The sequence below is a fragment of the Citrus sinensis genome, chromosome 3 (assembly GCF_022201045.2).
Source record: "Citrus sinensis cultivar Valencia sweet orange chromosome 3, DVS_A1.0, whole genome shotgun sequence".
In the NCBI taxonomy this organism is placed as follows: domain Eukaryota; kingdom Viridiplantae; phylum Streptophyta; class Magnoliopsida; order Sapindales; family Rutaceae; genus Citrus; species Citrus sinensis.
The window spans coordinates 34,992,934-35,016,212 of record NC_068558.1 but is presented as its reverse complement, the minus strand read 5'-3'; the positions used below and the strand labels follow the sequence as shown (position 1 = coordinate 35,016,212).

Sequence of the window (23,279 nt, the reverse complement as noted above, 5' to 3'; positions counted from 1 at the left end):
AAGATCTCTGTACCAGAAAAAGGCCTAGGAGATTTTCAATAAACAGCCTATGGCCCATATATGACATTTTTCGACTATGAGGTAACCAACATGCACGTGTGTTTATCCTACAAACTGGACAACCATAGTACCCCTTAATAGTACACCAAGACAGGTTTCCATAAGCTGGAAAGTCACTAATTGTCCACATTAATATAGCTCATAAAATAAAAGTTTGTTTCCTATATGCATCAAACACAAAGTTTGTTTCCAAAAGCTAGAAAGTCATTAATCGTTCACATCAACACAGTTTAGAAAAAGAAAAGAAATTCTTAACTTAAAATACAGATTTACTTTTTTTTTCTTTGTTTTAAATAAAAAAATTAGAAGAAAATAATTAAAAGAAATTATTTACAAAAATTAATTCTACGAATTAAAATAACTTACCTCCCCGACAATGGCGCCAAAAACTTGTTGTGCAAATTTTATTGAACTCGCAAATGCACGAATCTATTATAGAATAGATCAATGGTGACGAGTGTCAATCCCACGAGGAGGTGGATTTTAATTGTGTATAGAATTAATTTTCTAAGTGGGTGATTGAATTTATGGTGGAAGTGATTTAGATTATCCTAACATTTAAATTAAAATGGCGGGAATAAATTGAAGTGAAATCTATTAAAATGAGTCATTTTGGTATCTGGATCTGCATCAACATGCACCATAGGCTCAATATTCCTTATTAGTGTCAATTAAATTATGAGGCAACTTATCATGAACCCCACTCTAATCAATATGGTGTTAAGGGCTTATCGTGCCAAATAGTAATAACCTTGCACTAGGGAGCTGGTTATACCAGTGCGGTATTTAGACAAGATTATTATTATCTGTAGACAAAAAGTCAAAACATCCACATAAGTCAGAGGGGAAGAAAAAGTAAATTTACCAAATAAAGCCCATGGCACATGTTGAGACTTCACCTTCAACCTAAGCTTGAAAGAAAATTAGCTACTCATAATTGAATTAGGGGTAAAATGAGATTTTTTTAAAATATGTAGAAAATACAAGATGGAAAAGGAATTACAAAAAATGGAGCTCAAATGAATTCAGGGGTGTCAAATTAGGGGGGACCCCTTTTTATAGATACAATGAATAAATCATGGCCATCAGATTAAAATAATTTAGACGTTCAGGATTGCGCCACGTGGCAAGTTATGATTAGATAGAACACATCATCAGGGCTGTCATTCCGTGTAATGCATGTATCGTATGCATATTTTTTGGTCCACTGACATACTGCCATGTCACCGGTTAGTTCTACATAATCATTTTAGTCCAATAAGATCGCGACACATCATCGGTCAACGCCAAATAAGCAGTCAATGCCTTATTATTCGTTTAGTCGAATGCTGCCACATCACCAATTGACCAGTTGTATAATCTACCTAGGGATGAATGCAATTATGAATACATAGAGTGCACAGTGTCAAGCATAATTTTTTGTTGAGGGATTAAATATGTTTGTACCGATGTAAAGGATAATGAAATCTACGAAATATAATGAACAAGTTATTTGAATCTCTTGCGAAAAGTGCAATTGAGATCTTTTGCTCTCTAAGCTCCAGTTTATGTTGTTCATGGGTCATACGTTGCATTTACCTTTATGATACTGTGGTTGTGGCTTTATGCCCAAAAACCCTACTCTTGTTGCTCTGGTTTCTTAGTCGTCCCATCATGTGCGAGTGGGAGATGTTAGATTTAGCTCCCATGATGGGATGGATTAATCTAACGTAAGTGATAAGATGAACTTAGAGTTTGTCTAGGACTTTTATAAGATAAAATTAGTATTTTATCTTAATCCTAATCACATAAGATATAGCTTATCAAATAACTCTAGGAAGTTGATTTGAATTGTACTATATAAACACTACATGGGTGAGTGATAACACATACAATAATAATCATAAGAATCAAAGTAATATCAAAAGAGAGTGAGAGAAAAGGGAAAAAGGCAATGGGTTCTTGCTTCTTGAATTGAAGGAATTTCCAAATAAGTGGTTGTCCTCCGATCATCAGTGACATAAACTCGTGACGATTCATTCATGAAGGAGATTTGCTCGTGAAGGTTCCTAGCAATCAATTCTTGTTCGTTGCGATCTGCTCGTGCTAGTTCCTGACAATTTGCTTTTGGAGATTGGAGGGAGCTTATTCTTTATTCTTGCAGATTTGTACCGATTCGTTTCCGCATCAACCAATAAAGTATGGATTTGGTTGAACACAATAAATTGCATGATTTATTTAGAAAATCATCAAGATGACTGGTAAAATTCTCACGGGTATCTTCCCCTTTGAAACTGAGGAAGACATCATAATTATAAGAAGAATAAAAAGAAGAAGCCATGAACAAATATTTGGAAATTTAGTGACAGAAATGGAGGATCTTGAGAGTTAGGAGAGTAGATGTAAGAATGAAATGAAAAACTTGTAAATATATATATATATATATATATATATATATGCTTGTAGTTTTTTTTTGGTCACCAAACTTTTTTGAACAACACGTTAAATTTCGTACGATGTCTAGGTTTTCAAGAAATTCTAGGAGTTTTCTTATTTAATTAATTCTACATCCATTTTTCCAAAGCCAAAAATTTAGTGCAATATTCAAGAAAGAAATAAGAGCACTGCTATTTGGACCAAATTAAAAAAAAAAGACAAAAAGTATTAATTAGAATCATAGAGTTTTATTTATTTATTTATTTTCTAGAGATATTGAATAGAGTTTCTAAAATAATTTATTTGCCATAATTCTGATATATTTAGTCACTTCTTTGAGTTGTTTGTTTTCTTTTATATTTGAAGTTTTAATTTGGCTTATTTTGAGATATTTTGATATTTTAACTTGTTTATTTTTGTGTCTAGTCTTATTATAAGACGTTTTTATTTTAATGGAAAAAGTAAAGTGTTCTTACTTTCATCTACATGATCATATGTCCGAATGAAAAATTACTTTTTTTTCCCTCACAAATACTCTCATTAATGTACTTGCTCCCTATCATGAAGAAACAAAAAGTCCACCCTTCTATTTCTTTCTAACTAAAAAAATATTTTTATAATTAATTAACTAGGATGTAATTTATATGTCGTATTAGAAATTCTCCTACTCTTGACTTTTACTTGGTCCAATGAAAGATTAAATAACTGACATATGTTCAATTTCAATTTTATGCAAATTCATTTATTCTTAGATTAAAGATGTACAAATATTATATTAAATTCTTGTTAGACCTAGGTGATTTTTAATCAAAATTAAATTTTCATTATATCTATATTTCAAATGCTTACCTTATAAACATTTATAACATACAACATTGTAATTAAATACTATACCGAAGCAGATAAAGTTTTATTATATGAATATCGCCGGGAGAATAAGAATATCAAGTAGGATATATTTATTTTAAATACACATAATACTTATAAATATAAATATATATTTTTTAAGTATCATAATACTATACTTCCAAATTTATATAATACTTTCAAGGTAATCATAAAAATATTAGATTTAAGATAATTTATAAAAATAAAGAACTTACGACTTATAGTCAGGGATTAAGATTCAATGTTGAGCTGAACTTTTTACTAATTTTTTAAAAAATATAATTGATTATTATTAGATAAGAATATGAAACTAATTAAAATCTTAACCTATATTGCTATACATATATATGTGACAAAAGTTTATGAAGAGTTGAATGCAAAAACATATCATTCATATATATATGCCTTCTAACTTAACCTATATTTCTATACATATACACGTGCAAAAGTTTATCAAGTTTGTTAGTCAAACATCAAAAAATGAAGAATAAACATATCATTCATATATATATGCCTTCTGACTTATTCAGGCTTTAGTATTGTTTAAATCCATTTAAATTTTAAAAAAAAAAGAACGTTGCATTAAATTTTATATATATGAAGTAACAAATAAATTTCAAATATTAAAAAAGAAAAATCAGTATGAGCATGGTGCAGCCAGCGCAAGACTTGAAAGGAGTCAAGTCAACAAGTCAAATATGTAAAGAAATGCAACAAATACTCCATGAAATGACTTTGGGAACTGATTCCGTGCAAAGCCCGGCCTAAGAGTCACATGAAAAGACCATACAGCACGGCTTTGCTTGGATGAATTTCTCCGTTTACCATACTGACAACTGAAGCTTCGTTTCCGGAGTGCAGTTCAACTTCAGTAAACCCAACGTTGAAGACCCAACTATATATCAAGTATTTGACAAATACTTACAGCTATAAAGTCAAGTATACATCAATGGTGAAACGACTTGTTTGGGATTGACACGCCAATAGAGAAATAATTTGCTTGGATTGCAGATGATGATAAAATAAGTTGTTTCTACTGTGTAGATGAAATAATCTATTAATTAGAAAAGTAGTTCAATGTTTGATAAATTGTGTTGTTGTGGTTGCTTTGAATTTAAAAAGCATAATACATGTGTTTAATAAATTTTATTATGAAAGTGTTGTTGTATTAAAGTGTACTGATGACGTATTCGACATTCCCTTAGGTTTTGAGAGAACTCGCTTGAGCTATATTTTCCTCCATTATCTGTATGCAAGCAACGGATCTTCTTTCCTACTTCTCCTTCAGCTGACTTTCTAAACTCTTTAAACTTTAGGAATGTGTTAGATTTTTCTTTCATAAAGAAAATTCACACATAGATGAAGAAGCCTTCAATGAATGTCGCCAGGTACCGCATACAGCTAATTGATGGTTGTCTAACGGGCCCAAATACATAAAATTGAACTAACTCTAATGGTTTGTTTGCTTTAGACTTCGATTTCTCGTATGGCAATTGATGTGTTTTATCATATTGGCATCCCGCACAAACCGTGTCTATTCGCACGTCAAGTTGAAGAAGCCCTCAAGCATCAACTTTTTCACCATCACACTCAACTTGGAATAGCTAACATGATCTAACCGAATACGCCATTGATCTATTGTTTGATTTTTCCGTGTCTTGTCTACATATGCAAACTCTGTTGACATTATGTAAACTAATTCTAATCGTTACCCATCAATTGTTGGTTTTTCTAAGATTTTGATATCCTAATACACCTTCACATCTTAGGAACCAAACAAGACATGGTGGCCTGATGATGTCAATTGAGCCACAGATAGTAAATTTTTCTTCATTTTTGAGACGCGATAAATATCTTGAAGTGGCACATGGCTAGAATTATATTGAGGTTTAACAATTGTCTTCCCAATTTTTTCTATTGGTAACTTTGAGTTATAAGTTGTGACCACCACACGACTTCTCTTGTATTCAGACAGGTTTTGTAACTTCTATTTATCACCTGCCATACGATTTGTGCAACCCGAGTCTACAATCCAATCATTCTTATAGTCAATTTGTTTTGATGTTGTTATCATGAGAGCTAATTCTTCTTTCTCTATAGTGAACGCCGCTTTGGCATCCCAACTATCTTGTTATTTTCTTAAAGTAGCAGCATTACTCTTAACAGGTTTTTTTTTAGATCAACAATCTTTCACCATGTGACCCATCTTCCCCCAATTGTAACACTCGCCATCGAACTTTCTACTATTACCGCGATTCCTCAAAGCTCCCCCTGGACAAGAGCCTACTTTCCTTGGTGACTTTTCACCTTATCACCATCCTTTTTAGATCCACTATTGGTGAGCTGTTTGAAACTGCCTCTGCTTTTGTTGGTGTAGAACACTTTCTCTTCACCCTTCAGTGAGACTCCTCTTATTTGCTTAGCCATAGCTTCTTGACTTAAAAGAAAATTTTCAAACTCAACAACAAGTGATGGTAGTGTTCTCCATCACTGTACAGTGGCAACAAACCCTCGGTATTGGGGTCTTAAACCATGTATAATTATTCGCTTTAATTTTCCTTGCATCCCCAAGAGCAGTTGTTGGATCTAACTTTGAAATTTTGCAGCGTATTGACTTCACCTTGTGGAAGTACTGAGCAATCCTCATATCACATTGCGCAATCGATTGGAGTCTATTCTTAAGAAGTTGCAGCCTTGTATCATTCTTCTTTGAATAAAATGTAACAAGAGTGTCCCATGCTTCCTTCGGTGTTTTGGCATCCTGAACGTGCTCCAGCATTTCTTCTTCAATTGTGGTCTTTAAAGCAAACATTGCTTTGCTTGATTTAATTTTCCATTTTTGCAAAAAGCCCTTGGCATCTTTGGCCGTTGGTTGTGTGGCTTCACTACCACCGCCAACTTCCCAAAGGTCTTGACCTTGTAGGTAGGACTCTATGCATGTTGACAACGTGTTATAATTTTGGTTGTTGAGCTTCATAATGCCTCCAACTGCTTCGAAGGTCACCTATCATGCCAACAAGACTTTGACTATACTAAATAAGCTTGATTAATAACCTTGTGGAGTACTATACTTTTCACGACTCAAGATAGCTCCACCAAGAACGATTCTTGACTGTCCCGCTCCAATATCAAATGTTGAATAAATAGAGTATGAAACTCTAATTATCCAAAGAAAAAGGAATTAAAAAACACACTTTAATGGGAACTCACAAACCACTCTTTGAAAAAAACAAAAAAAAAAACAAAAACAAACCAAGACACAAAGGCTAATTGTCTTATTTATTCTATTTCTTCTCGGATGATTATACAAACATAGCACAAGGGGTATTTATAGTTTGGCAAATGTATTTTAGGCCGCTTACTAAAAAAACTAAGAAAAAATTGCAACCATATACAACATTGCCTTACACGTTTGGATTTCACTATTTCCACTCACATTAGAAAACTATATAACTTATTGTTTGCACTCCACTATTGTTTGCACTCCACTATTTCCACTCACATTAAAAAATTTTATAGCTTATTGCTTCACAAGTTTGCACGTCATTGTTGTAATGCATACTAGGTGAGTAGGTGTAGCTTATCACAACTTAATTTAGAAGTTTCTCATGCTTGGGCATGGATTTCAAATTATTTCTAACACATTTGGATTTTGATGTTCAGCTGGTGTTGTTTAATTTCAGCAAGGCATGATCTGAGTAAATTAACAAGTTCGCAACACTATAGTCACTGGTACTTGTAAGCAAGGAAACCCCAAACAAGAGTAACAGTAGGTTTGAGAAATAAATGCTGCTTGGAAAGTGCCCAAGTCACGGCCCCGAAGACAAAAGATACTACGGTTGTTGAAATTTGGATAGATAAGGAATTGAAAGGCAAGCCTGTGCGGCTGGAAAGGTATACTCTCTCAAGATTAAGGGCTTGTAAGGATTCTGGGTTCCTAATTTGGCAATGATAAAGACCAATCCATTTTATCTTCAAAGCTGCCGTGTGGAAAAAATAATAATAATAATTCTTCAATGATTTACCACCATGAGTTAATTTCATAATCCATATTCAATGAAAAAAATAATAAATAAAATTTTAATTATAAAAGTGCAATTTTAAAATATAAATAAATAATTAATTACCCGGAAATTCAATCATTTCATCACAGAGACAGAAATAATGCTCCAATTATCAATTTATTTATTTGTTTTGGTTCCACTCCATTGACCATTTGAGTTTGCTAAGCCGATCGCTCGTGAGACGCACGTGGTTAATAAAGTCAGCATTAGTCAAAGTCAGTTAAAACAGTTAGTTATTTTTGGCGCGGTCGTTTTAGCTAATCCAGTTTGATTCAAAAGCTGATTTTCGGGCATCATTTGAGTATTTGATCTACTCTATTAACTGTGAGATTGAGAGCCGCGATCATTGTAACATGACTGTTCTATACAATCTTGTACTTCCATCGTATAAAAGCTCGAGCGTCAGAGCTCAGAGGGTCCTCTGTTCTTATGCAGTGTTTAGATCCCCTTTGCTGTTGGAATAATAATTTTATTAATTCTCAAAGTGGCATTTGGAGCATTGTCTCAAATTAGCAATTCAGAGATATGCTGAGCCTCCCTTTATAATTTTCCTCGGCATTCAAAATTAGTTACATTTACAATAGTTCTTAAACGTGGATTGGCTTTCCGCTAATGGAAACCCAAAACGATTTTTGAGTCATAGAATCTTAAGCATTTGGAGGTTAATGTTTATGGTTTGTTCAAATGGCCCCAATGAAGCTCTAACCTATAGATGAGAAATGCCACAGCCAAAATTAATAGAGAATGACTAGTGCGTTTAGTTAATACTTTTTTTTTTTTTTACCAAGTTATAATCCATAAATAAACTTAAAAAAGTAACAAATGCAAAGAGAATATTTGGTGAATACACAGCTTGATTATTTCATTCCTTAAACTTTGGATATATACAACAGTTTGCCTTGCTTCGCGAGCTTACGCAAGTACTACTCGCAGCTTTCATGTTGATCTGATGGCTATCAACAGCTCAATCTAATATACTAATGGCTCTCGTTCTTTGTACTTGAGCTGGTCACGTGGCCATTATCTACGTTGTGCTTTGGCTCTATCTTATCTGATCTAGAGAGTTCTGGAGAACTGACTGAATCAACCTTCCAAGTTATCACATTTTGTACGCATCACTGCCACTTCAGCAGAGCTAGCTTGCCATGCTTGCTGCATCGTCTTCATTGACGCATTCTGTCAAACACTTCTGCATTTGCATCAATCACCTAGTTCCAACATCCAGGAATCAATCGAAGGATTGAAACACAATGAGGAGTCAAAATAAAACAATATTCACTAACAAAACTTCAACATAATAGGAGACTGAGCTATGATAAAAGCACAACTCAAAAGTGATACCTTTAGTCTCATATGCCTTCTCTGAATTTGTATTGATGCATGATCAGAGGGACTGCATAAAGCAGGGGCAGAAAATCCTGCTTATGCGCAAACTGCATTCACTAAACAAGTAGACAGTAACAAAACTTTATTTCTATTAAATAAATTAGTGTGTAAAAAGTAAAAAGTCAATGTTCTTGCCTCGTTTGCTTAGAAAATAAATTGTGTGATAAAATAAATAGAAGGTAGATAGCACTTACGCAAGAAACGCATATAAGCCTCCTCCCTTTGCGATTATATGGGAAAACAAGGAACTTCATTGTTGTTGAGGAGCGTTGATTTGCTCTCTGCAAATTGATTCCACTTCCAGCTCGCCAGATCTGTCAATACTTTCAGAAGTCCCACTTGTTCCAACATTATCATGAAAATCATAATGCAATTTCCTGATTTGACTGCACTCCTCTTCATTTGGTGGCAGCACATTTACAGTGAAAGTGTTGGGTTTAGTCCCGTTGGGATGTGCATATACTGGGCACACCCCGCATCTGTGCACTTTGGGGGTTTTTTCAGAGCAAGGATACTGAACGGAGAACTGCAATGAGATATTGCCGTCATTATCAACCAGCCCAATATTCCAACAGGGAAAAAATCCAAGTATTACTTGATCTGAGTGAAAAGACTGCTCAAAAACTGAAGGGTGATCAGTTTTGGTTCCAGAGGGAGTCTTTATTTCAAAATGGTAGTAAATCCTATCCCGAGCCTTATGATCTTTCTCCAGTTCAATGACAATACAGAAGGCAAATCCAATGAAGCTTCCATTACAACTATGATGTGGCAGTTGAATAGTTAATGAAGATCCTAAACACTGATGGCTGAACCAGTCAGGAATTTCATTTCCAGGTAAACAAATTTTGATTACAGGTGGTTCACGATATTCCTGTAGCACGAAATCATGATTTTAGATGTCATGAGGAGGGAGAGAGAGGGGAGAGAAGAGAGAGTGTGAAAGAGAATACCTTTACATACATCGATAGTCTCAATGATGCAATTGCCATACGCTGAATTCTTAGTTTTGAATCTGCCAAAATCTTCTTGTTTGCTTTGTCATTCAGTTTCAAGCAATTAATAAAGTTGAAATATATTCGGGAGTGATTGGATAATGTCTCCAGTATGGATGTGTCTATTTCGCCTAGTTCTTCTAGACATGATGGAATCTCAGGCAAGGACTGGAGCTGCTTGCAATTCCTTGCATCTAAAAAGCATAGACCAAATGGAAGCTCTGGTAATGACTTAAGCCTATTGCAATTTCTCAAGTAAAGCCATCTCAGTTGTGAAAGTTGCTTGATACTTGCAGGTAAACTCTCAAAGTTATTTCCACTTAAATCTAACTTTTCCAATGAAAGTAGACTGCCAATATCTTGTGGAATTTCTATTATATCGCAGTCTCTCAAATCCAGTCGTTGCAAAGAAGATAATCCTGATAAGACTGAAGTCAATACTAAACCCCTGCACCCATAAAAGGAAAGTTCTTCAACTTGTTTGAGATCTGCGATCGAGGATGGCAGTTGACTAATGGCTGACTTGCCTGCATGGAGATGCTTCAGAGACCTTAAACTACCCAAGTTATCTGGCAATTTACCAAGTTTATGACAATACTCCATTCTCAACTCTTTTAGCCCTTCTAGGTGTTCGACTGAAGATGGCAGCTCTTTAATTGCTGTCAATCTTAAATCAATATATTCTAAACGTGCCATATCCTCCAAGATTCCTGGGAAACTCTCAAGCTTTGAGCAGTTATAAAGACGAAGCCAACTAAGAGATTTCAATTTACAGATGCTAGCCGACAGCCTGTTCAACCTTTTGCAATGCGCCAGATCTAACACTTCAAGATTAGTTAGGATCTCGATTGATGAGGGAACTTCTTCTATCCAGGTTCTGGCTAATTTTAACACTTTGATATTCCCTGAAATCTTTGGGAACTCTGCGAGATTAATACAGCTGGTGAAATCGATTGTTACAGAACAAGTGAAATGAATGCGGGGAAAGGTCCTAAGATTTTTGCAGCCCTCCAAGCGCAACATACTGAGATTGTTTAAATTTTCAATTGATGAGGAAATGAAAGGTAAGTTTGTGCAGTTCAAAAGATACATTCTCTCAAGATTTGGGGTTTCTGATAGGTCCGGCATCCTAGTGAGATTTTGAGAATTGCAAAGGTCCACAGATTTTAGCTTGAAAGCTTCCTGCAACAAAAGATAAATAATTGCTAGTCAAAGATAAATCTCTCTCAAGTAAGCATCTTCTTACTTTTCTAAAGTGTATATAAACACGTCTGCACTATGTTATACCTTTTTTTCTTCCCAAAGTAGCTCAACGTTGCTGCAAGGCAAGTTAAGTACGACAAGCTTATCCGTACTTAAATTTGTTGGCAACGTTCTCAATGGATATCCATGCCAATGGAGATATGTCAATTCCTCAGGAAGATAATCCAAACCTTGGTCAAGATGCACTTTAGAGCTCATAATTGGATCACCACGGCGATTAGGCAAATAAAATTTCAACAATCTAAGATTAGTCATATTTTCAAAGGCTCTAGAACCTAGATGTATGTCTCTTATTTTAGACAAATCCAAGAATATACCTGCAATGACATCCGTCCCCTTATAAACAAAAGTAAACAATAAGTTAGCATAAAAATACAAAAAGACTTCGGTAAATTTTGTAAAGAGCTCATTAATTGAAGACAAAATCTGCGTTCATTAATGTGTGAGGTTATTTACACCCTTCAAATTACTACAATAGAGCACTCAATTTCTGCCCACGCACTTCATTAAATTTGAAGAATAAAAAATTGTACTCTACACCATCTAATATCCCAAAATTGATAGATGAAAGCTTGTTCTCGACACCCACGGTCATCCTCATCTCTACTTCTCTAAAACTTTGAGAAGATAACATTTTAGCAAATTCATAAACCACGGTTTTTAACCATCATAAGGTTTTAAATCGCCTCATTAGTTAATCTAATATTCATTGACAATGGTGCTTAATAGGGCATATCTGGGAGCCAAAGTGTCCTGGTCTATGTATTAAAGTTTGAACATTTGGACTCCGATTGCACTCATATAGACAATCATAAAAGCAATTTTTGTATCACTAAAAATTTTTATCCTGTTTGATTTTTTTTAATTTCATTTTTTTTTTTTTTTTGCTATACAAATATAATTTTTAAACTAACTATGAGTGTGTAATAATAACTTACTAAAAAGATGGCTGTCGATTCTTACCTTATTTCTTTTTAGTACATGATAGACATCCTCATGATACCACAACCTGCTACGTTTGCCCGGCTCGTTCACTGATTCTTGGCGAACAATCTCTTGACCCATTTCTTTCAATAAATCATGCATTTGGAGCTTGTTGTCACGTGATATTCTTAAGAGTGACTTATCAACAAGAACATTCAGTACATAATTAGACTCATCTAGTATCTTTGTCACAAGATTTTTATCCTCTCCTGCAAAGAAGCACGCAATGTCCAAAAATAAGCTCTTCTCTTCTGGATTTAATTCATTGTAACTGATTTTCAACACGTCATAGATTTCAAAATCAGAACTCCTTTTTAAGTTCTCCAGTGCGTTTTCCCAATCAAGTTTGCTCTTCCGGTGGAGGAAAGAACCCAACACTCTGAGTGCTAATGGATTGCCTTTGCAATAACCAACTATGTACTTTGAGAGCGTAAATAGATCATCAGGGCAATTGCTTTGTTTAAAAGCGAAGTTGCAGAAGAGCTCAAGTGCTTCACTGTAGTTTAATCCCCTAACTTTATATATGTTAGTGTTAGGTACTCCAAAATTATCAAGAACCCGTTTGTCTCTAGTGGTCACAATGATTCTACTTCCCGGACCAAATCGATCAAGCCCTCCTGTTAAATATTCTAACTGCCTAACTTTGTTTACATCATCGAGAACTATAAATATCTTCATCCGCTTGAGCCTTTCCCTAATATATTCAGGAAGATCAGGAGTTCTTATTGTGATATTTTCTTCTAATACTTCAGAAAGAACTTGCTCCCTTAGATGAACCAATCCACCTACTTTCTCGGATTCTTCCCTAACATTTGCCATGAAGCACTTGCCTTCAAATTCACTAGAAATTAGGTTGAAAATAGCTCCAGCAATGGTTGTTTTACCCATACCGCCCATACCCCAAATCCCAATAATTCGAAAAACCGGCAATCCAATACACAGCAGTGATTTAATTTTCTGAATTCGTGAATTTAAACCAATTAGACCATCAAAGTCCTTTGGTATTGTTATTTTTTCCAATTTCTCCAAAATGTCTTTAACAATTACTTCTACAAGCTGTGCCTCAGACCTAGCAGATGTGAAAATGAAAATCAATGACTCAAATTACTTTGGACCATGACAAAATCAAAATAATAGGACATAAAATATTTTTTCTGTTATTAATGGAGGCCATAAACTGTTCCTTCATTTGTTTCCCCATTAATCTTAAATAATAAAAAGGTAAACGGGTTAGGACTGACCTGATTGTGATGGAATCCCATCCAGATAAATTGGATGCTTCTGTCAATACAGCCCTCCAATTTTGAATTTTTTCTGGCATATCCTTGAATTGTTTTGCATGCTTAACAAAGGCATCCTTGAATCTTCCACTTTGTTTCCGCACATCAGATGGATCTACACGGTAGAAAACTGGTACAACCATTTGGCCATTCATTTTATGGCATTGAAGAATCTTGACTAGTTCATCCAAGCACCATTTTGAAGAAGCATAGTTTTTTGAGAAAATGATAACTGAAATCCTTGATCCTTCAATTGCTTTCAAAATGGCAAGTGAAATCTCATCTCCTCTGTTAAGTTCTTCGTCAATAAAGGTTTTAATTTTCTTTCGACACAAAGCAGCATGGAGATGGCTAGTAAAGTTGTCACGGGTGTCCTCCCCTCTGAAACTGAGGAAGACATCATATTTGGTTTGAGAAGTTTGTCCAAAAGAAGGAGACGCCATAACGGAAATTTCAGGCTCATTGGGACAGAAACAGAGATTCTAGGAAATATATAATGTATGCCAGTGCTGGGAGCTTTCTTCTCAAGGTTTCTTATTGATTATTTTATTTAATATTAATATTAATATTCTTTTCCAATTCTTTGATTTCTATATTTATGCTCTTGGAAAACCATGAAATACCAAGAGGTCATCAGTCATGTATCAGGACATTTTTATGACAATATTTTAAACAAACCACCATTAGTTTGCCAGACTAATATTTAAAAGAAAATTAAAAAGGCAAGGATTAAACCTCTAGCAGCTCTGACTTTATACGACGATCATCTAGAATAGCAATTAATTATATAATTAGTCTTTAGAAGTTGAAGATGCACCGAGAATAACAAATGTGTGCTTGACATAGACTATATAACTGCAACTTCCGCTAATTAAAAATGTTAGCCATATCAACCTAACTAATGTGTTTCAATTCTAAATCCAGCTTTTTCTGTCCCCCTGACAATTTGGAAAAGACTATAATATTCTTATACATTAGATTTTCACAATAATGCAAGAAGATGAAGGCGAAGCTCTGGCTACTTTTTGACTTTGTGACCGTTAAAATTCAATGCTTATATTTAGAAAGCTATAAAAAGTTTGTATGCTAACTGATTTGGCACTGTTATATACTATCATGAGCTTTGTGGTTACTTATTTTATCACCTCAATACAGTACACCGCACAATGGATATACAGCAGCAAATCATATTACATGCATATGCTAAAATGAGATGAGAACAGACAAAAGTACCCAACAAATTTATTGTGAAAAATTGGGTAGTGTTAACGCTTTACCTACGTCTGGTGGATCATATTCACTCCGGTGCAGTAATAAGTAAACTTAATGGGGAAAGAGCCATAACTTTGAGATTTATTGATTCATCACTGTTGCAATCGGTGTGCTCAAGAACTCAAGCAATCCCAAATTGCAGCCCAAGATCTTTATATCAAACCAATCAAGATGCTTACGAAAATGAATCAGGACTAAGTGTAATTAACTTGAACGATCAGAAACTAAGATGAAATTAAATGCAGAGAATGATGATGACGAACACAAGAATTAAAAGAACGCTTCCATCCACAGAAGAAACAATACTATCAGCTTTTATTGATTATCAAGAAGAATCTCAGAGAATTACAGGGCAACTCTCACAGATCAAGAATATGCCAAATATCTCTCTCTCTATATAGCTCACAGCTTCCCTCAGTTAGTTTCACCAGAGCCAGCTATCTCAACAGCTCTGTAACTGAATTTGATGCAGCCCAGAAGATCACGCGATAGCCACGAGCAATAACGACTTATAACAGCTTTGTTTGTGCACGTGCATGGCTCATGATTCATTAAAACAAAAACGGCATCCTTTCAAGTCGTTTTAATGTGCAATGCCAGTGCCCATCAAAACGCTATACTTCACGTCGTTTTGCTTAAAACAAATCCAGCCCCGAAACGCAGCTGACAATGTCGTTGAGCTCTATTCTGATTTGCTTCACCAGACACTCAACAATCACGTTATGATTTTGTTGAGAAAGATCAAAGCTGCGGTATTTTTTTAGCTCGAGGGTGAGTCTCTCTACCAAGTGTTCTACCTGTGGCTTTTCTGAAAGTTTACAAAGAATACAAATTTTACATTTAATTTCCATGAATACTATGAGCCTCTGACTCTTTAGGAACAAAGGTTTGAGCAATCATTATCTTTTAAAGAAGGTGCTATGTGCTATTTAGTGTTATAGTAGTGTATGGTGGTAATTTATTTACACATTATTTCTATCTATTAATAACCCATTTTGAACAAGTTTCCTTAGAATCAAACGCCCCAAGATCTTGATATTAACCCCAAGAACCAATAAGGACTCTAAAACAAAGAATTGAAACAAAACACAATCAAGTGCTATATCCACTGACCAACAATGAAACGGGACCAATTGCTTTCACTAATTTGGGAAAAAAGTTACGTAGCCCAGGGAATTACAGAGAAACAAAAAGTATAAAACTTTCTCTCCGCTCACAAATCGCTCTATAAAGATAGCCATTTTTTTTTAATTAATAATTACTAAAGAGGTGGAGGGTTAGGTGGGACCCCTACCTATCATATAAATTAATATAGAAGTAATTACATAAGGAGGATAATATAACCCAAAACCTTCTAAAGCATATGTAAATACATTAAAAAAAAGAAAAGAATACACAATCAATTGAAATAATAAACCAATAATCCTATCATCTAACATGAGGAAAAGTTTGTGTATCTAAATAAAGAATATTGGTTAAGCCCGTAGGTAGATCCTGAGCACACAAGAAACGTCAGTTAACCTGGTGAGAGTAAGCTCAATTGGCCAAAAAATCAGCAACAAATGTAGCCTAAGCACATGTCTAATCAAAATGTGAGAGGAAGATATCAAAGCACACAACCGACGTAACAAGTAAACATAATCCCAACGAACAGGGCCCTGGGAGTGAATTCAAGAAACCACTGTTGCTGAGTCCGATTCTACCTCGAGTGCAAAGTACCCAAGTTGAGTAGCAAGCTCCAACCCCTCACAAATAGCCACAAGCTTAGCATAAAATAATCAGTTGGCAACCAAGAAAAGATCCAAAAGCAGCCAATACGTCACCCTGATGATCACGAAGAATACCACCCGTTGCAGCTATCCCGGGATTGCCCCTAGAGCAACCATCCACTATTAATTTTCCAACCCCAAGAGGTGGTCACATCCAAGAAACTAAACGAATCAGTCTCTTGGATAGAATTATGACATGCAAATCCTCCGTAATCCAATAACCCAAAACTCCCTATAGTTCAGAGGGCTTAAATCCAAATGTGGAGATAGCAAATCTGAGGTCCAATCTCACCAGGTGGATAATTCCATCCACAGAGAAGGTCTGTGAATCAAACCTGAAAGCATTGCGAGCCTTCCAAAATAAAGCAAATACTCCGAGTTGGTGCACACCGCATTTGATAGCCAGTTGCACACTGCATTTGATAAACTAAGGAAGAAGGACACGAATATGACTCCGAGTTGGTGCACACCGCATTTGATAGCCAGTTGCTCAGCCTTAAAATAAAAGCTGCTTCCCGCCTTTTCTAACTAACAAAACAACCCTTTTGACACATTTGACCGAGCACCATGCACGTGATTTACTCGTGCATACTTAAGAGACTTCAAAACGTAGGCAAGACATGTCGGTTTGATCTTAATGAATTTAGATTTGCACGATTTTATAAAACATAGACGACAGCTTCTTGCTGGGTTGGCTGTCGTTCGTAGCCCAAAATCTCAAGCGACGATCTCGGTCAATCAACAAGAAGACCGACTTCCTACAGGACACCAACGAGGACTATGTCGGTCAGCATGTCATAGTAGCATTATTCATAGACGAAATGGCAAAACAAATTTCTCTTTTGCATCTTCTTTAACTTTATCTCTGTGTTAATTCTAGCCTGGTATAAGTTTAGTGTTGCACATTTACTCTGCTGATCAAAATCTAATGCATTATTTTGAGAACCTTTATTGGTTAATTAAATGATACCCTCATAGAGAATGTTACTGACATAGTTTCAATTCCATTTCAGGTTCCACTATATTCACAAAGTATGTGGGCCTCGAATAACCCAAGGGAACGCAACAGATTTTTCCAGCTCATATCAGCAATTATGTTTATTAAATCAACCCATATATGGTCATGGTAAAAACCTTAAAGATTTACAAACAGCAGCCAATCAATCAAGAATTAAAGCAAAACCAGAATCAAAACAGTGAAGTTCCATGCATAGGATTTGTTATGGTTCATCCCGATGGGACACATATATATCCACACAAAGAATAGAGAATGAAAAACAAGTTACAGAGTTGTTTCCCTGATTGCAGTGAACAATCTTCATACAATTATCTTTCTCGTTATCACAAATGTATTAGATCTAACAAAGGAACCCAGAAACCAGCTCTATTAACCAACCCAGAAACCAGCATTTTTGGTTCATCGACTTCACAAAGTTTCCCTCTTCAACGATTGACGACGATGAAATTGTTGTTCACCTAAGACTTTTGATGAATTTGCAACTCTGTCTCAGTGTTTTACGGAGTATGAAATATGGAAAGAACATCTTATAATAACTTCACGAGAATACCATAAAACTGAATGTCTATGTAGTCAGTACTAACCAAGCTGTGCACTAGCCAAGAAAATGTTTTCAATTTAGTGTATTTTCTGAAAGCGTTTTTGTCAGAATTAAAAAAAAAAAAAGAAAAACGAACTCAATTTGAAACACCGTAATGAACAGGGAGGTCCATTAAAGCAAGGACTTGAAATGAATAAAACCTTAAATGTTCAAACAATTAAATGTACTAAACGACATCAATACTTCATTGCTATTATGAAAAATTGTGCCAATTAAAAAAAGAGTGAATGAAGAGGAGAAATACAAATTTGTATAAGACAATTTCGGCAAGTGTAGGATTTTCTCTGTTTTTTTCTTTAAAAAAAAATAGAGAAAGGGAGAGACATTATTGGGATAAAACGCATAAAAAGATCAAGATATAGGAATTGATTGGAGCACTGGACTTGCTGAAGAGGAAAATAAGAAAACGAGTGAGTCAGTTGTTAGGGGGTGTGGATGTGGTCTCTGCAAATTCTCTTGGGAGTCGGTTCAAATTCTTCGTTGCCGGATTCACTTGCCGGAGTTCCTGTACCTCTTGCCATATCATCCAATTTCCAAATTTCGGTAACAAATTTGAGAGTAAAACTGTTGGGCTTGGTCTTGTTGGCATTTACATACACTGGACACACCCCACAACGTACCACTAGCTGGGAATCTGAGGAGAACTTAAACGAGACAGTTGTATGGTGGTTATCATCAGAAAACCCAACATTCCCCAGGGGACTGATTCCAAGCATGACTTGATCTGATAACTTGTTAGAATAACAACCAAAATAGCAACAGCCACCAACATGTTTCCTTTCAGAGAGAGTATTCATTTCAAAGCTGTATTCACAGCCAACGTGAAAACCATCCCCAGTCCAAGCAGACGTTTCAAGAATAGCACAAAGAGCAAACCCGATTAAGTTTTGACAACAATGCTGAGGCAGTTGAAGAGTTATTTCAGATCCTGAACTTTGATTGATGAACCACTCTGGAATTTCGCTCCTAGGTAAAATCATGGAGGGACCCCCGAGTTTACAGTGACCCTGAAAAATGAAAAATCATGATTTTAAACGTAACAAAGAGAGAGATAGGGTCGGGGAGAGAGAGAGCAAAAGAGAGAGAATTGCATACCACTTCCAATTCATAAAATAGTCTCAATGATGCAATCGCCATATGCTGAATCCTTACTTGTGAATCTGCCAAATTCTTGTTGTTTGCATTTTTATTCAGTTTCAAGCAATTACTAAACATGAACTCAATGGATGAACTGTCTTTGTCCCACCACGAATTCAACCAAAAGTAATTTTTATATTCATGGGAGTGTTTGGATAGCTTTTCGAGTACGGACGAATCTAGTTCTTCTAGACATGATGCAATCTGTGGCAAAGATTGGAGTCGCTTGCAATCAGTTGCGTCTAACCATTTCAACCTTGGTGGGAGCTCTGGTAATGACTGAAGCATATTGCAACGGCTCAAGTCAAGAATTATCAGCTGTGAAAGTTGCTTGATACTTGCAGGTAAATCCTCGAACTTATTTCCTCTAAGAAAAAAGTATTTCAGTGAGGATAGACAGCCAATATCTTGCGGAATAGTCGTTAAAGCACAGTCACTTATATCTAGTGATGCCAAAGGAGATAAGCCTGATAATGACGATGCAAAATATGACACCAAACATTTGGTTCCTCTTAACCAAAGCTGTTTAAGTTCGTTTGAATCAGCATCGGAAGAGCTCAACTTGCCAATGTTTACTGGCGAATTACCTTGTTCAGAGAAACCCTCGAAGCCTAGCGTTTCAAGCCCTTCTAGATTTTCAAATGAAAAAGGCGGCTCTGTAATTTCCGTCCTTTCTAAAGCAATGTGATTTAAATGTTCCATTTTCTCCAGAATGTCTGGACAGCTCTCAAGTCTTAAGCATCCTCGAAGATAAAGTTCAAGAAGAGATTTCAATTTACAAATAATAGTTGAAACCCTCTTCAGCCTTGTGCAATTAATCAAACTCAACTTTTTAAGATTAGTTAGGCAGTGAATGGACGAGGGAACTTCTTCTATTGCTGTCTCCCGCAAGTGTAGGTTTGTTATATTCCCAGAAATCTGTGGAAACTCTGTGAGATTAACACAAAAGGAGAGATTAATAGTTATTGGACAAACAAAATGAAGGTTGCTCGGAAAGGACCTAAGACTTTGGCAGCCCTCCAAACACAACATACTAAGATGGTTGAAATTTTGGATCGATGAGGGAACCCAAGCCAAGTTTGTACAATTCAAAAGAATTATTCTCCCCAGATTTGGGATTTTTGATAGGTCCGGCGTCCTTATAAGATATCGAGAATAACTGAGGTCAATATATTTTAACTTGAAAGTTTTCTGTAACAAAAAGATAAATAGGATTACATTAAATAGACATTGTTGAATTTCACAATTAATGATATGTATTTAAAGAAAGAAAAATTAATGTTTTGCTATAAATGTACACGATACCTTTTTTCCTTCCCAAATTTGCTCAACTTTACTGTAAGGCAAATTGAGCTCAATAAGATTCTCTGGTTCAAAATCAAATGGCAGTGTTTTCAAAGGATATTGATGCCAGTGGAGATATCTCAATTCTTCAGGAAGATATTCCAAACCTTGGTCTAGATGCACTTTAGAACTCATTATTGGAACACCATTATACTCGGGCATATAAAATCTAAGTAATCTGAGATTGCACATGTTTGCAAAGGCTCAAGGATTTAGATGTATGTCGTTTATCTTGGACAAATCAAGGAAAATGCCTTCAATTTTATCAGTCCCCTTATAAACAAAAGCAAAGAATGTGAAGAATAAAATCTCACTTTTGAAAAATTGATTAAGAGCTTCCTGACCATAAAATGTGCATTCTTCAAATTTTCAATTAATTCAATACGATGAGAATATAAAAAGGCAAACAAATTCATACACCACAGTACAACCCGTGCTAATTAACAAGCTTTTATATTCCACAATTGGCTGGGCGTATTTGGGAGGCTTAAATGTGATGTCAAAAAATTAGAAATTAATTTTGCTATTAGGTAATTTTTTTTTTTCAAAATCAATTTTAGCAAAATCGCCACATCCTGAGAATTCGTATCATACTTAAGACAAATACAGTTCTATATATATGCTCACATATATTATAAAAACATAAAACTATCCTTATTCAATTAGGATATACAATTATTTAAAGAGATTAGTGTTATTACCATCTATATTGAGATAGTAAAATAAAAGAAATAGAATTAATGAAATATAATTTTTTTTAGCTTACCAATTATTATATATACTCAATAATTTGCTTGAGAGGTTGAATTCCTTGTAAATATTATATCTCATTAATTTAATTGGTAAACAAGCAACGAGAAGAATATCGCCATAACAGATGTGCATATTATTTTTCCCAATTTCAGAAAGGTAAAACTCAGCAGTTCTTTAAGATTAGAAGTATATTTTGATACGTAATTCATTTGAAGTTGGTAAACAAATTAAAAGAGGAGTTTACGATTCCTGTTAAAGTAACTGAACCGAGAATCAGTACTTGATGACAAAGAGTAGATACTCTTTATGTCTTATCAACAGTTTCTATTGAATCAATCTCACCCTGTGTTTAATATAGCTTATGAACAAGTAATTGGCCCGAAGATTGTTCTTATGGAAATTCCGATCGAAACAATAAAAATATTTAATGTAATAATTTATTTTGGTATTTTCTTGGAAGGTATTTTGAGTAAAATTTTATTCTAAAATTTAAGATAGGGGTGTTCAAAGTAGATAAGTGTTGATACTAATTAGAGGGTGCAAAGAGCCTCAACCTATCTTTAATTGCCTAAAACTGTTTGAAAGTATTTTTTCTATTACCAATTAATTTGAGATGCTCTTCAACTGTTCCACAAAAAGTTTTAAATGATATTATATTACAGTGAACGAGTATAAAGAATAATTTAGGGTCTTTTAAGTTGTTTGGTCCTTATAAGTACATCCATTAACTTGTCAACCCCAAAATAAATAAATAAATAAATAAAAACGACTAAGGATACTTTTGGTAACAAAAATTTACTGAAAACTAGAGAGGAAAATTGATGATGCATATAGCCAAATAAAGAGCTGCTTGCCTTATTTTTCTTTAGCACGTGATAGACATCATTGTGATCCCACAACCTGCTCTGTTTACCCGGTTCTTTGAGAGATTCTTGACGAACAATTGTTTGACCCATTTCTTGTAATAAATCATGCATTTGTAGTCGTTTCCGATCTGATATTGCAATGAGTGACTTACCAACAAGAATTTTCAGTCTATGGCACATAGACGTAGGATTGTCTTGTATCCTTGTCAATAAGTCTACATCCTCTCCTTTGAAGAAACAAGCAATGTCAAGAAATATTCCCTTCTCTTCTGAATTTAGCTCATCATAACTGATTTTCAAAACCTTATAAATATTAGGTTCAGAAATCAAATTCAAGTTGTGCAATTTATCTTCCCATTGTTGTATGCTATTTTGATAAAGGGAAGAACCCAAAACCTCAAGAGCTAAAGGATTGCCATCAGCATAACACACTACTCTTTGTGAGAGTTGATAAAGATCATGAGAGCGATTGTTTTGTCCAAAGGCTTTTCTACAAAAGAGCTCAAAAGCTTTGTTGTGCTCCAATCCCTTGACCTCAAATATGTTACTCACTTCACATTTATCAAGTACTCGTTTATCTCTGGTAGTTATAATGATTCTACTTCCGGGACTAAATCTATCTATCACTCCGGCTAAACTTTCTAATTGTGTGAATTCATCATGAACATCATCTAGAACGATCAAAACTTTCATCCGTTGTAGTCCTTTCTTGATATTTTGGGGTATAGTGAGAGTTCCTACTTTGAGATTTTCTCCTAGTACTTGAGAAATGACCTCATCTCGAACACGTATTACTCCCAGTTTGTTTGATTCTTCTCTGACGTTTGCCATGAAGCAATTGCCTTGAAAGTATCTAGAAATTTGGTGGAAAACAACACTGGCAATGGTTGTCTTACCGATACCGCCCATGCCCCAAATTCCTACAATTCGAGCATCATGCGATTCGAGACACAGCAGTGACTTAATTTCCTCAATTCGTGAATTTATTCCAATGAAGCCGTCTAAATCAGTTGAGTCTGACATGTCTTCCAATTTCTTGGAAATATCTGCAACAATCTCTTCCACGAGTTCTGCCTCATTCCTAGAGGAAAGGTTCATTGGAATAAATTATTAATGTTCTTTTTATTTTCTAACAGAGGCCGAAAATAATTATCGATAGAAAAAAGGTTGTAGAGGAAGAGCTAAGA

General features: G+C 35.1%; 2 protein-coding genes across 2 annotated transcripts; both read right to left on the bottom strand.

The window, feature by feature from the left end:
* Nucleotides 1–9,011: 9,011 nt before the first annotated feature.
* LOC102624582 (disease resistance-like protein DSC1) lies at nucleotides 9,012–13,775 on the bottom strand. Its single transcript, XM_052436011.1, has 5 exons — nucleotides 13,294–13,775; nucleotides 12,032–13,121; nucleotides 11,093–11,404; nucleotides 9,764–10,987; nucleotides 9,012–9,684 (listed from the first exon to the last, which is right to left on the bottom strand). Exons 1-5 carry the CDS (start codon nucleotides 13,773–13,775, stop codon nucleotides 9,064–9,066), a joined length of 3,729 nt encoding a protein of 1,242 aa, XP_052291971.1. The 3' UTR covers nucleotides 9,012–9,063.
* A 4,639-nt stretch (nucleotides 13,776–18,414) lies between these two features.
* Nucleotides 18,415–23,279, bottom strand: LOC127900784 (disease resistance-like protein DSC1). The gene is made up of 3 exons (XM_052436010.1): nucleotides 22,026–23,279; nucleotides 19,088–20,058; nucleotides 18,415–18,999 (listed from the first exon to the last, which is right to left on the bottom strand). The coding sequence occupies exons 1-3, from the start codon at nucleotides 23,188–23,190 to the stop codon at nucleotides 18,415–18,417; spliced, it is 2,721 nt and encodes a 906-aa protein (XP_052291970.1). The 5' UTR covers nucleotides 23,191–23,279.